Source organism: Zea mays, chromosome 9, assembly GCF_902167145.1.
Source record: "Zea mays cultivar B73 chromosome 9, Zm-B73-REFERENCE-NAM-5.0, whole genome shotgun sequence".
NCBI classification, from domain to species: Eukaryota; Viridiplantae; Streptophyta; class Magnoliopsida; order Poales; family Poaceae; genus Zea; species Zea mays.
The window spans coordinates 154,490,872-154,505,138 of record NC_050104.1 but is presented as its reverse complement, the minus strand read 5'-3'; the positions used below and the strand labels follow the sequence as shown (position 1 = coordinate 154,505,138).

The 14,267-nt window shown below is 52.4% G+C and overlaps 1 protein-coding gene across 1 annotated transcript; it reads left to right on the top strand.

Moving 5' to 3' along the window:
* Positions 1 to 622: 622 nt before the first annotated feature.
* Positions 623 to 3,998, top strand: LOC103639467 (40S ribosomal protein S3a). The gene is made up of 6 exons (NM_001324232.1): positions 623 to 797; positions 912 to 1,017; positions 2,947 to 3,084; positions 3,163 to 3,348; positions 3,470 to 3,670; positions 3,750 to 3,998. The coding sequence occupies exons 1-6, from the start codon at positions 739 to 741 to the stop codon at positions 3,840 to 3,842; spliced, it is 783 nt and encodes a 260-aa protein (NP_001311161.1). The 5' UTR covers positions 623 to 738; the 3' UTR covers positions 3,843 to 3,998.
* Positions 3,999 to 14,267: the final 10,269 nt, after the last annotated feature.

Here is a 14,267-nt window from a genome sequence, read left to right as displayed (position 1 = left end):
GCTCTCCTAGACGCGAGCGCTCTCCTCCCTCTCCCCCCTCTATACTCATATGAATTTCCAACCAAACAAATAACAGTGGCTCAACTCTATTCTACTCTTCAACCAAATAAAATATAGAGCGACTGTGTTCTCGTAACCAAACGTAGAATAGAACGACTCTATTCTCAAAAACTAGAATGGAGCTCCTCTATTCTAGTTGACTATCTAACCAAATACACCTTTAGAAAATATAAATTACCTGATGATTATAACTCACTAGGATTATGACAATTTCAAAGAAGAAGAGCTGATCAATCTTGAAAGAATCTTCTAATAGAGTTCTCTATTCATGAGTGATTCTCAATTTTTTATATGGACTCGAGTAGTCAAAAAAACCTCATTATATTGGCTGGCAAAATTGTAACCTGGATTAGTCTTTTTAACTTAACTTTTTAGGTCTTTTTGGCTAAGATAAAGGTTGTGTGCCGTCGCATTTACCTAGTTATTATTCCGTTACGCTGCAGATGGGCCGAATCAGATGGCCCAACCATGCCTCGAAGCACACATATGGGCCACACCGCATCGTGTGCGTCCATCCACTTTTGAGTGCCTGCTGACCGCATGATCGAACCTGGAAACCCTCGAGTCGTATATAGGTAGTCCGCTGCCCCAAAGTGCTTTCTCCCGCAGAGCCGCCGACAACGCTCTCTACCGTCCGAGACCCCAAGCACCAGCGCGGCGGCGGGGGCGGCGGCGACCATGGCTGTCGGAAAGAACAAGAGGATCTCCAAGGGAAAGAAGGGTGGCAAGAAAAAGACGTTAGTTTGCTTGCCTGTTATATCCCAGTTCTTCAGATCTTGCTTGTGTCGATTGCTTTTTTTCTTTATCCGTTGCTGATGCGGTTCTGTGGTTGCGTTACATCATTTATGCAGCGTCGACCCTTTCTCTAAGAAGGATTGGTATGACATCAAGGCACCGTCGGTGTTCAGTGTGCGCAACATCGGGAAGACTCTCGTATCCAGGACACAGGGTACCAGGGTATGTTTTTCTTTAATTCTCGATGTTTTTTCGTACTGCCCCTACGTTCTGTGTTGAGAGATATATGCATGTCCATGTAGACCGCGCTAGCAAGGTTATTAAAACGATGAAACGCTCATGTGTGAGTTTTAACTTTTAAACGGTTTAAACAAAGTTTAAACGTAGTTTTAAACAACACAGGGAAATTTCAATATATCATAATTTCAGGCAAGTATATCAAGCCAAATACCAAACAACCAACAAAAGTTCACATAATAATATTATGCAAAATGACATGTCCACAACCACATTACCACAATAACACAAGTTCAACTAATAGCAAGTCGACAACTGCAAACAAAGTGGAATGAGATGTCTAATAGTCCACAATCACAAACACAGCACAAAAGCAACTAAAGTAGAATGCCATGTCCACAACCACAAGCACACAAGAGTTACTCCAAATCATCTAAACCAACATCATCCTTGTCTTGCTCATCACCACGGCCACCACTGTTGTTTGTTTCTTCGTCATCATCCATGTCAAGGTCGTCAAGCACAAAATTGTCATCGTCTTCATTCTCATCACCCTCATCAACACCATCTTCATCATCCTCAAGAATTGACACTTGAGTACCATGAGCTCTCCTAGGAAAGTAGCGGCCTTGAAGTTGTGTAGATGCACCAATGGCATGATCAACATGCTCCCATGTGAAAAGAGGGTCATCTCCAACAGCAGCAAGCGAGGAACAACGGGGCAGCGGGAGTGCGGGACAGCGAGCAACAGCAAGCGGACAGTGGGACAGTCCGGCGGGCGGACAGCGGGAGTGCGGGACAGGCCGCAGAGGCGGGGCTGGCGGTGGGCGGACAGGCGTAGCTGAGCGGCTGAGCACGGGGGAGGGAGGAGGCTGCACGGGGGAGGGAGAAGGCGGTGGCCTGGAGCGCGGCCGGGGGAGGGAGGAGGCTGCACGGGGGAGAAGGCGGCGGCGCCAACCCTATACCTGGGCGGCTGGGCGGGAATTCCTAATTGGGCTGGGCCAAATTCTAGCAGCAGGCAAATTAAACACTCAAAACTCGGCGTTTCACTCTATAACGCGTTTAAACGTCAAAACGCGACGTTTAAACGGCGTTAAACGACGTTTTACAAAGAATCGTAAAACGTTTTACCGTTTCACTTTCTACCAGCGTTTTATAGTTTAAACGACTTTTAAACGTCGATTTAACGTCGTTTTAATAAGCATGTGCGCTAGTCATGCGGTATATTACAAACACTCGTTCGCCCGTTTGTTTGTGGGGACCAGTATTCAGATTTCATTGCAAGAATTCGTAGGAGAGGTAATTAAGATTGTTCGGGTTTGCTTGAATGATAGTTTGTCAGTATTTGAGATCGCACCCTTGCGTGCTTATTCTAAGCTGTTCGTGAAGAGGTATCATTCAGTGCAATTCAACTAGAACGGCATAGTTAATCTGCTGCTTTACTGATAATTAAGAATTAGCCCCTGATTGTAATTCTTCTATATGCCAGCTTCTCAAACCCATAGTCAAAATAGAATTTTGTAATAGCTCACCTTATTAGTTTCTGGTGTCCCACTCCCATATGTTACCATCTGTAATGTGTTGATGTTTGCTGGCACCTATAATTTTTGCATTTTCTGTTGGAATGATTATTATTATTTTGTGCTTTTGCTTTCATATGGACAATAACGAATTGCTATTTATTTGAGCATCCCAATGGCAACTTGTCCTTGTTCATTTCAAGTTTCTAAATCTTTTTTGTGCACTATATCTTGATAAGTAATCAATGGTCTATCACTGAAGGCCACATGATCTTTTAATGGCATTGATATGATTAGTCTTATTAGGTGCCACTCTGTTTACAATGTTATTCAGAACTTAGATGCATTGCTTGCTGTCCTAATTTGCTGATTGCCATACTTTCTCTGGTTTTAGATTGCTTCTGAGGGTCTGAAGCACAGAGTCTTTGAGGTTTGCCTAGCTGATCTTCAGGGCGACGAGGATCAAGCTTACAGGAAAATCAGGCTCCGTGCTGAAGATGTGCAGGGCAGGAATGTGCTCACAAACTTTTGGGTAATGATCGGCATTATGTTGCTCACAGCTGTTGCCCTTTGTTGTTTTGTTTATCACTAACTTGTTTTCTATTACTAGGGCATGAATTTTACCACTGATAAACTCAGATCCCTAGTGAAGAAGTGGCAGACATTAATCGAAGCCCATGTTGATGTCAAGACAACCGACAACTACATGTTGCGTTTGTTCTGCATCGGCTTCACCAAGAGGCGCCCAAACCAAGTCAAGAGAACCTGCTATGCTCAGGCATCCCAGATCCGTCAGGTAACATTTATTTTCTTTCTACATATGGAGCAGTCATAAACTGTAGCAATTTCTCAAAACGTCAAACAGTCATCTGCTATGTTTGCCTGTTATCTTTATGCTTGCCATGTACTGTGTGCAGATCCGCCGTAAGATGGTTGAGATTATGATCAACCAGGCTTCTACATGTGACCTGAAAGAACTTGTTTCGAAGTTCATTCCAGAAGTTATTGGTAAGGAGATTGAGAAGTCTACCTCCAGCATCTTCCCACTTCAAAACGTCTTCATCCGCAAGGTGAAGATACTCAAGGCCCCCAAGTTCGATCTTGGGAAACTCATGGAGGTAATTGCTACATGCATGCAAATAGATTTTCCAGACTATCTCCCTGTTACTTTTTATCCTAAAACTTGTTGCTTCTCAGGTTCATGGCGACTACAAAGAGGATGTTGGTGTGAAGCTTGAGAGGCCTGTCGAGGGAGATGAGGCTGGGCAGGAGGTTGCTGCTGCCGAGTAGTTTGTTTGCTACTTCTGTATCTAGGCGAGTCTGGACATGAGGTTGCTTATGACGTGAACTTATAGAGTTGTCTTGGCTACGTGTTTTCATCTGGCCCTAAGATTTTGTCTTGAAACAAGTTTAAAATTAAGATTACTCGTGGCGATCTTCTGTGTTCGAGTACTGATGTACTAAGTTCCTTTGCATCCTCATTTTTGTTTGGTCATCGATAATTTACTTTCTCATTCATATGAGATGCTGTTCTCTGCTTATTTATTGTTAGCTGACACTGGCGATCCAGAATTGTTGACTTTAACACTAACAGTTAAACTAGAGTTTAAAAATTAACTAGGCGGCAATATTTTAGTTTAAAAATGAACTGTAGGCGGCAATATTCCAGATTGGAGGTAGTATGTATAAACAGAGGTAGTTGTATAGGATGGTAACGGATATTTCTACGTCGTGTTTTAGTTCTCAAAATCCGTCTCTGCGACGAAAAAAATTCTCTACGGGGATTTCTTCCACGGATGCTTGTGGGGATATTTCTATCTTATCCCTGTGGGGATAAATCCGTTTCGGATCCTCTATCCCCGCTTAAATTATAGTAGATCGTACTTCATTTGTTATTAATATAAAACATTGTCATTTATACATATTTTATATATTTTAGATGTAAAAATTATTATGTGTACATTAAAATGAACATATTTGTATAACCTGTGACCTATTGATAAGATAATTATTTATTTTTATCATTAAATAACATGAAAACATCGTCATATATAAGTTTAACAGGTCTTCATGGAGAACAAGGATGGAGAATGTTTCCCGATCCCTGTCCCCGTTGACCCGTCGGGAGAGAATTTTTCCTCGTTTTGCTGTTGTCCTCATTGTTACAAAAATTGAACAAAAAAATACAACTAAGGGTAAAAATGAGAAAGGTGGCCAAACTAATGGTATGAGTTTAAAATAGAGAAATTTTTCCATGAGGAATCGAGTGTCCATTGTCATATCTAAGTATGTAATAAGGATCTAGATGATAGATATTGGGGGCCTTGCTTTTCCGAAGATCTAAAAAATACGACTAATCATTTGTTTTTTAGCATAATATTGATTATTACAGGAGATTCTATTCATGATGGAAGTTCTTTCCTTCGTCGAAGGTCTTCAAGACAAAGGTATAACCCCAGAACGACAACAATGAGCGACAAAGCTATGATCAAAGAGTAATAGCTTCGGTTTAAAGCGATGATAAAGATCAAGCATAATGTTGAGCCGAAAAGGGAAAGACTAGTTAATCCCTATCAATTTAGGCTACGTTTATGAGCAAGTATTAAGATCATAAATGTATTGTCGGGGACCATAATTAGGGGTACCCTCAAGGCTCCTAATTCTCAGCTGGTAACCCCCATCAGCATAAAGCTGCAAAGGTCTGATGGGCGCGATTAAGTCAGGGATCAGTCCATTCGAGGGACTCGATCACGTCTCGCCCGAGCCTAGCCTCGGACAAGGGTAGCCGACCCCGGAGGATTTCCGTCTCGCCCGAGGCCCCCCTCCAGCGGCGAACATATTTCCGGCTCGCCCGAGGCCCTGCCGTCGCCAAGAAGCAACCCTGACTAAATCGCCGCACCGACCGACCAAATCGCAGGAGCATTTAATGCAAAGGTGACCTGACACCTTTATCCTGACGCGCGCGCCCCAGCCGGCAGAGCCGAAGTGACCGCCGTCACTTCGCCGCTCCACTGACCAACCTGACAGAAGGACAGCGCCGCCTGCGCCACTCCGACTGCGGTGCCACTTGACAGAGTGAGACTGACAGGCAGTCAGGCCCTCCCGAAGGCACCATAGGAAGCTCCGCCCGACCCAGGGCTCGGACTCGGGCTAAGTCCCGGAAGACGGCGAACTCCGCTCCGCCCGACCCAGGGCTCGGACTCGGGCTCAGCCCCGGAAGACGGCGAACTCCGCTCCGCCCGACCCAGGGCTCGGACTCGGGCTCAGCCCCGAAAGACGGCAAACTTCGCTCCGCCCGACCCAGGGCTCGGACTTGGGCTCAGCCCCAGAAGACGACGAACTCCGCTCCGCCCGACCCAGGGCTCGGACTTGGGCTCAGCCCTAGAAGACGACGAACACCGCCTCGCCCGACCCAGGGGCTCGGACTCGACCTCGGCCACGGAAGACAGACTCAACCTCGACTTCGGAGGAGCTTCCACATCGCCCAACCTAGGGCGCAGACCAGCCACGTTGACAGGAGGCGCCATCATCACCCTACCCCGAGCTGACTCGGGCCGCAGGGAACAAGACCGGCGTCCCATCTGGCTCGCTCCGCCAGATAGGCAATGATGGTGCCCCGCATACTCTGTGACGACGGCGGCTCTCAGTCCCTTTACGGAAGCAGGAGGACGTCAGCAAGGACTCAACCGCTCCGACAGCTGTCCCTCCGCCAGGCTCCGTCGCTCCTCCGACGGCCACGACATCACACCAGCTGGGTGCCAAAATCTCTCCGGCTGCCACAACGACATGTACTTAGGGCGCTAGCTCTCCTCCGCTAGACACGTAGCACTCTGCTACACCCCCTATTGTACACCTGGATCCTCTCCTTACGCCTATAAAAGGAAGGACCAGGGCCCTCTTAGAGAGGGTTGGCCGCGCGGGGATGAGGACGAGATAGGCGCTCGCTTGAAGCCGCTCGCTCCCTCTCCCGCGTGGACGCTTGTAACCCCCTACTGCAAGCGCACCCAACCTGGGCGCGGGACGAACACGAAGGCCGCGGGATTCCCACCTCTCTCACGCCGGTCTCCGGCCGCCTCGCTCTCCCCCCTTCGCGCTCGCCCTCGCGCTCGACCCATCTGGGCTGGGGCACGCGACGACATTCACTCGTCGGCCCAGGGACCCCCCGGTCTCGAAACGCCGACAGTTGGCGCGCCAGGTAGGGGCCTGCTGCGTGTTGACGAACAACTTCCCGTCAAGCTCCAGATGGGCAGTCTCCAGCAACCTCTCCAATCCGGGACGGTGCTCCGTTTCGGGAGTCTTGAGTTCATGTCCCTCGACGGCAGCTACGACATGATACTCCTTCCACCGCCGCGCAACAACGACAATGGCGGCCGACAGCCCGCCCGCCGGCGGCGGAATCGACGACGTCTTCCCCGTGTGGTGGAAGAACAACCTTCGATCTCATCCCACCCTCTTCCCCGCCGACGGAGGGGAAGGCAGGGCAACCAAGGCCAAGCAGGAGGCAGCGCCTCGTCGGCTGTCGAGCGAGTCGACAGCGCCGGCACCCCAACGGGGGGCGCACCGAGTATCGACTTCGCGCTTGAGACGAAGACGAGCGCCGTCTCCCCGCGACACGCCAATCCCGAGCAAGCGGACGACGCCAGCGCGCTCGCGAAAGGCTTGCTGGACGTCACCCTCATACCTGAGACGACGGTGCAGTCAGTCCCCGACGTGACTTTATCACCGCTCATCGACCAAGAGGTACCGACCGATTCCCATCCCGCGTCATTTGGATTCAGCCTCAACCCGCCTAGCGACCCCGCTTTGGCGGGCGCTCTCATAGAGGCGAGTCCAAACCCTCTGGGGTTTCGCATGCGGCCGCCTTGGGACCGGCTGACGGACGTCTCGACCTACGGGCCCTCTGGGTCCGAGGAAGACGACGAGCTCAGCATCTGCTGGGATTTCTCTGGACTTGGCAACCCCAGTGCCATGCGGGACTTCATGACCGCATGTGACTACTGCCTCTCCGACTGTTCCGACGGTAGCCGCAGCCTCGGCGACGAGGACTGCGGCCCAAGCCGCGAATGTTTCCACGTCGATCTAGGGGGTCCCTCCGAAGGCAATCATCTCGGCATGCCGAAGGACGGTGATCTCCCTAGGCCGGTGCCCCGCGTTGACATCCCACGGGAGCTAGCTGTGGTCCCCGTTCAGGCGGGGGGCCATGACCCACAGCTCGAGCAAATCTGCGGGGTGTAGGCCAGGCTCGACGAGGGAGCAGGAGCGCTTGAGCCGATCCGCCGGGACGTCGGGCAGGCATGGGCGGGCCAACCCCCGGCCGGAGAAATACGTCATCTGCCCCAGGGCTTCCAGCACCGCGTCGCCGACGACGTCAGGGTCAGGCCACCACCCGCATCTAGTGGGGTCGGCCAGAACCTGGCTGCAGCAGCGATGCTTCTCCGCGCGATGCCGGAGCCATCAACCACCGAGGGCCGGCGAATCTAGGGGGAGCTCAAGAATCTCCTGGAAGGCGCTGCGGTCCGACGGGCTGAGAGCTCTGCCTCCCGAAGGCAGGGGTACCCCTCGGAACCTCATGTCGCGACTTCCCGATTCATGCGGGAAGCCTCGGTCTACACCGGGCGCACGCGCAACACCGCGCCTGCGGCCCCGGGCCGCCTCGGCAACGAGCACCATCACCGCGACCGTCGGGCCCACCTCGACGAGAGGCTGCGCTGAGGCTACCACCCCAGGCGTGGGGGACGCTACGACAGCGGGGAGGATCGGAGTCCCTCGCCCGAACCACCCGGTCCGCAGGCCTTCAGCCGGGCCATCCGACGGGCACCGTTCCCGACCCGGTTCCGACCCCCGACTACTATCGCAAAGTACTCGGGGGAGACGAGACCGGAACTATGGCTCACGGACTACCGTCTGGCCTGCCAACTGGGTGGAACGGACGATGACAACCTCATCATCCGCAACCTCCCCCTGTTCCTCTCCGACACCGCTCGCGCCTGGTTGGAGCACCTGCCTCCGGGGCAGATCTCCAACTGGGACGACCTAGTCCAAGCTTTCAGCGGCAATTTCCAGGGCACGTACATGCGCCCCGGGAATTCCTGGGACCTCCGAAGCTGCCGGCAGCAGCCGGGAGAGTCTCTCCGGGACTACATCCGGCGATTCTCGAAGCAGCGCACCGAGCTGCCCAACATCACCGACTCGGATGTCATCGGCGCGTTCCTCGCCGGCACCACCTGCCGCGACCTGGTGAGCAAGCTAGGTCGCAAGACCCCCACCAGGGCGAGCGAGCTGATGGACATCGCCACCAAGTTCGCCTCCGGCCAGGAGGCGGTCGAGGCTATCTTCCGAAAGGACAAGCAGCCCCAGGGCCGCCCATCGGAAGATGCTCCCGAGGCGTCGACTCAGCGCGGCGCCAAGAAGAAAGGCAAGAAGAAGTCGCAAGCGAAACGCGGCGCCGCCGACGCGGACCTTGTCGCCGCCGCCGAGTACAAGAACCCTCGGAAACCCCCCGGAGGTGCCAACCTCTTCGACAAGATGCTCAAGGAGCCGTGCCCCTATTACCAGGGGCCCGTCAAGCACACCCTTGAGGAGTGCGTCATGCTTCGGCGCCACTTCCACAGGGCCGGGCCACCCGCGGAGGGTGGCAGGGCCCGCGACGACGACAAGAAGGAAGATCACCAAGCAGGAGAGTTCCCCGAGGTCCGTGATTGCTTCATGATCTACGGTGGGCAAGCGGCGAATGCCTCGGCTCGGCACCGCAAGCAAGAGCGCCGGGAGGTCTGCTCAGTGAAGGTGGCGGCGCCAGTCTACCTAGACTGGTCCAACAAGCCCATCACCTTCGACCAAGCCGACCACCCCGACCACGTGCCGAGCCCGGGGAAATACCCGCTCGTCGTCGACCCCGTCATCGGCGACGTCAGGCTCACCAAGGTCCTCATGGACGGAGGCAGCGGCCTCAACATCATCTATGCCGAGACCCTCGGGCTCCTGCGTGTCGATCTGTCCTCCGTCCGAGCAGGCGCTACGCCCTTCCATGGGATCATTCCCGGGAAGCGCGTCCAGCCCCTCGGACAACTTGACCTTCCCGTCTGCTTCGGAACACCCTCCAACTTCCAAAGGGAGACCCTGACGTTCGAGGTGGTCGGGTTCCGAGGAACCTACCACGCGGTACTGGGAAGACCATGCTACGCGAAGTTCATGGCCGTCCCCAACTACACCTACCTGAAGCTCAAGATGTCGGGCCCCAACGGGGTCATCACCGTCGACCCCACGTACAAACACGCGTTCGAATGCGACGTGGAGTGCGTGGAGTACGCCGAGGCCCTCGCCGAGTCCGAGGCCCTCGTCGCCGACCGGGAAAGCCTCTCTAAGGAGGTGCCAGACGTGAAGCGTCATGCCGGCAACTTCGAGCCAGTGGAGACGGTTAAGGCCGTCCCCCTCGACCCCAGCGGCGACGCCTCCAAGCAGATCTGGATCGGCTCCGGGCTCGATCCCAAATAGGAAGCAATGCTCGTCGACTTTCTCCGCGCGAACGCCGACGTCTTCGCGTGGAGTCCCTCGGACATGCCCGGCATACCGAGGGATGTCGCCGAGCACTCGCTGGACATTCGAGTCGGAGCCCGACCCGTCAAGCAGCCTCTGCGCCGATTCGACGAGGAGAAGTGCAGAGCCATAGGCGAGGAGATCCACAAGCTAATGGCAGCAGGGTTCATCAAAGAGGTATTCCATCCCGAATGGCTTGCCAACCCTGTGCTTGTGAGAAAGAAAGGGGGAAATGGCAGATGTGTGTAGACTACACTGGTCTCAACAAAGCATGTCCGAAGGTTCCCTACCCTCTGCCTCGCATTGATCAAATCGTGGATTCCACTGCTGGGTGCGAAACCCTGTCTTTCCTCGATGCCTACTCAGGGTATCATCAAATCAGGATGAAAGAGTCCGACCAGCTCGCGACTTCTTTCATCACACCCTTCGGCATGTACTGCTATGTCACCATGCCGTTCGGCTTGAGGAATGCGGGCGCGACGTACCAGCGGTGCATGAACCATGTGTTCGGCGAACACATTGGCCGCACGGTCGAGGCCTACGTCGATGACATCGTAGTCAAGACGAGGAAAGCTTCCGACCTCCTTTCTGACCTTGAAGTGACATTCCGATGTCTCAAGGCGAAAGACGTCAAGCTCAATCCCGAGAAGTGTGTCTTCGGGGTGCCCCGAGGCATGCTCTTGGGGTTCATCGTCTTCGAGCGGGGCATCGAAGCCAACCCGGAGAAGATTGCAGCCATCACCAGCATGGGGCCCATCAAGGACTTGAAAGGCGTACAGAGGGTCATGGGATGTCTCGCGGCTCTGAGCCGCTTCATCTCACGCCTCGGCAAAAGAGGTCTACCTCTGTACCGCCTCTTAAGGAAGGCCGAGTGCTTCACTTGGACCCCTGAGACCGAGGAAGCTCTCGGGAACCTGAAGGCGCTCCTCACAAAGGCGCCTATCTTGGTGCCTCCAGCTGCCGGAGAAGCCCTCTTGGTCTACGTCGCCGCGACCACTCAGGTGGTTAGCGCCGCGATTGTGGTCGAGAGGCAAGAAGAGGGGCATGCATTGCCCGTTCAGAGGCCAGTTTACTTCGTCAGCGAGGTACTGTCCGAAACCAAGATCCGCTACCCACAAGTTCAGAAGCTGCTGTATGCAGTGATCCTGACACGGCGGAAGTTGCGACACTACTTCGAGTCTCATCCGGTAACTGTGGTGTCATCCTTCCCCCTGGGAGAGATCATCCAGTGCCGAGAGGCCTCGGGTAGGATTGCAAAGTGGGCGGTGGAAATCATGGGCGAGACAATCTCGTTCGCCCCTCGGAGGGGCATCAAGTCCCAGGTCTTGGCGGACTTCGTGGCCGAATGGGTCGACACCCAGCTACCGACGGCTCCGATCCAACCGGAGCTCTGGACCATGTTTTTCGACGGGTCGTTGATAAAGACGGGAGCCAGCGCAGGCCTACTCTTCATCTCGCCCCTCGGGAAACACATACGCTATGTTCTATGCCTCCATTTCCCGGCGTCCAACAATGTGGTTGAGTATGAGGCTCTGGTCAACGGGTTGCGGATCGCCATCGAGCTAGGGGTCCGGCGCCTCGACGCCCGCGGTGACTCGCAGCTCGTCATCGACCAAGTCATGAAGAACTCCCACTGCCGCGACCCGAAGATGGAGGTCTACTGCGATGAGGTTCGGCGCTTGGAAGACAAGTTCTACGGGCTCGAGCTCAACCACATCGCTCGGCGCTTGAGAGCACCTAGAGGGGGGGTGAATAGGTGATCCTGTGAAACTTAAACTTATAGCCACAAAAACTTGTTAAGTGTTAGCACAATAATCGCCAAGTGGCTAGAGAGGAGTCTCAACAAAACATAATACCACAAGAGATCAAACACAGAGATGACACAGTGGTTTATCCCGTGGTTCGGCCAAGACCAACGCTTGCCTACTCCACGTTGTGGCGTCCCAACGGACGAGGGTTGCAATCAACCCCTCTCAAGCGGTCCAAAGACCAACTTGAATACCACGGTGTTTTGCTTTGCCTTTCAATATCCCGTTTGCGAGGAATCTCCACAACTTGGAGCCTCTCGCCCTTACACTTGAGATTCACAAAGAAATACGGAGTAAGGGAGGAACTAGCAACGCACACAAGACTCAAAATCAGAGCAACAGCACGCACACAAGTCGCAACAAGAGCTCGCAACACAACTCAATGAGTTCACAACTCAACAAGAGCTCTAGATGCTATCACAATGAACCAAATGCGCGAAATCGATGTCTTGGTGCTTAGGAATGTTGTAGGAATGCTTGTTGTTCTCCTCCATGCGCCTAGGGGTCCCTTTTATAGCCCCAAGGCAGCTAGGAGCCGTTGAGAGCAAATCTGGAAGTCTGATCTTGCCTTCTGTCGACTGGTGCACCGGACAGTCCGGTGCACACCGGACACTGTCCGGTGCCTGATTTCTTTCCTTAAACGGCGCAGCCGACCGTTGGCCGTCAGAGAGCCGTTGGCGCACCAGACATGTCCGGTGCACACCGGACATGTCCGGTGCACACCGGACAGTCCGGTGCCCCCTTCTAGTCTGTTGGCTCGGCCACGTGTCCCCCACAGATCGCGTGGCCGACCGTTGGCCCGGCCGACCGTTGGCTCACCGGACAGTTCGGTGCACACCGGACAGTCCGGTGAATTATAGTCGTACGTCGTCGGTAAATTCCCGAGAGTGGCCAGTTCGCCCGAGTCAGTTTTGCGCACCGAACACTGTCCGGTGCACCACCGGACAGTCCGGTGCTCCAGACCGAACACCCTTTTGGCTGTACACAGCCAACTTTTCTCTGACTCGATTTCTCCTGTTTCAAGCACTTAGACACAATACATTAGTCTTCAAAACAATGTACTAAGGCTTAGAAACATACCTTTACTCTTGATTTGCACTTTGTCCATCCATGGGTATAGATTCACATTTAAGCACTTGTGTTGGCACTCAATCACCAAAATACTTAGAAATGGCCCAAGGGCACATTTCCCTTTCAATCTCCCCCTTTTTGGTGATTTATGCCAACACAACATAAAGCAACTAGAACAAGTGCAATATCACTTCAAATAAAACTTAAATTTATTTTGATTCAATTTTGGCATATATGGATCATCCTTTGCCACCACTTGGTTTGTTTTTGCAAATCAAAACTCAAATTTCTATCTCTAAGTCAAACACACATGTTAAGTCATAAAGAGAGTCATTTCAGGAGTATTTGATTTAGGATTCCAAAAACTCCCCCTTTTTCCCATAATCAACATTTCTCCCCACAAGAAGCCAACTTTTGACAAGAGAGACAATAAAAGAGTTTTGACAAAACAAAAAACTCTATTCTACTATTTTCAAAATCTCTCAAGTGGTAGCTGATCCATTTATTACTTTGGCCTTTATTTTCTCCCCCTTTGGCATCAAGCACCAAAACGGGATCAATCTTGGCCCTTTAACCCCATTGCCTCACCAAAATCTTCAATTAAGAGCAAATAGGCAATAAGAGTTAAAAGATGAACTTGGAAAAGTTACTCTTTTCATCGGAGTGCAGTGGAAGTCTTGCATGATCCAAGTCCACCTTTTCCCTTTTAATTCTCCTTCGAGACTAAAACAAGCAAACTCAAGCATATGGTTAGTCTCAAAGGGTCAAGTTGTAACACATCTCCCCCTAAAACTGTGCATCACTTTGCAACAGACTTGTGAGGTCCAGGGAGTGTTTGTACAACTTGAGCACCATACTAAACAACAAAATGCAAAAAAGGAACATGATCAAAAGCATAAATACATGTATGCTACAATTCAATCCAAGTTCCACGAATCTAAGACATTTAGCTCACTACGTAGCCAGCAAAAGGTCTTCTCATCTAGAGGCTTGGTAAAGATATCGGCTAGCTGGTTCTCGGTGCTAACATGAAACACTTCGATATCTCCCTTTTGCTGGTGGTCTCTCAAAAAGTGATGCCGGATGTCAATGTGCTTTGTGCGGCTGTGTTCAACAGGATTTTCCGCCATGCGGATAGCACTCTCATTGTCACATAGGAGTGGGACTTTGCTCAGATTGTAGCCAAAGTCCCGAAGGGTTTGCCTCATCCAAAGTAGTTGCGCGCAACACTGCCCTGCGGCAACATACTCGGCCTCAGCGGTGGATAGGGCAACTGAGGTTTGTTTCTTAGAGTTCCACGACA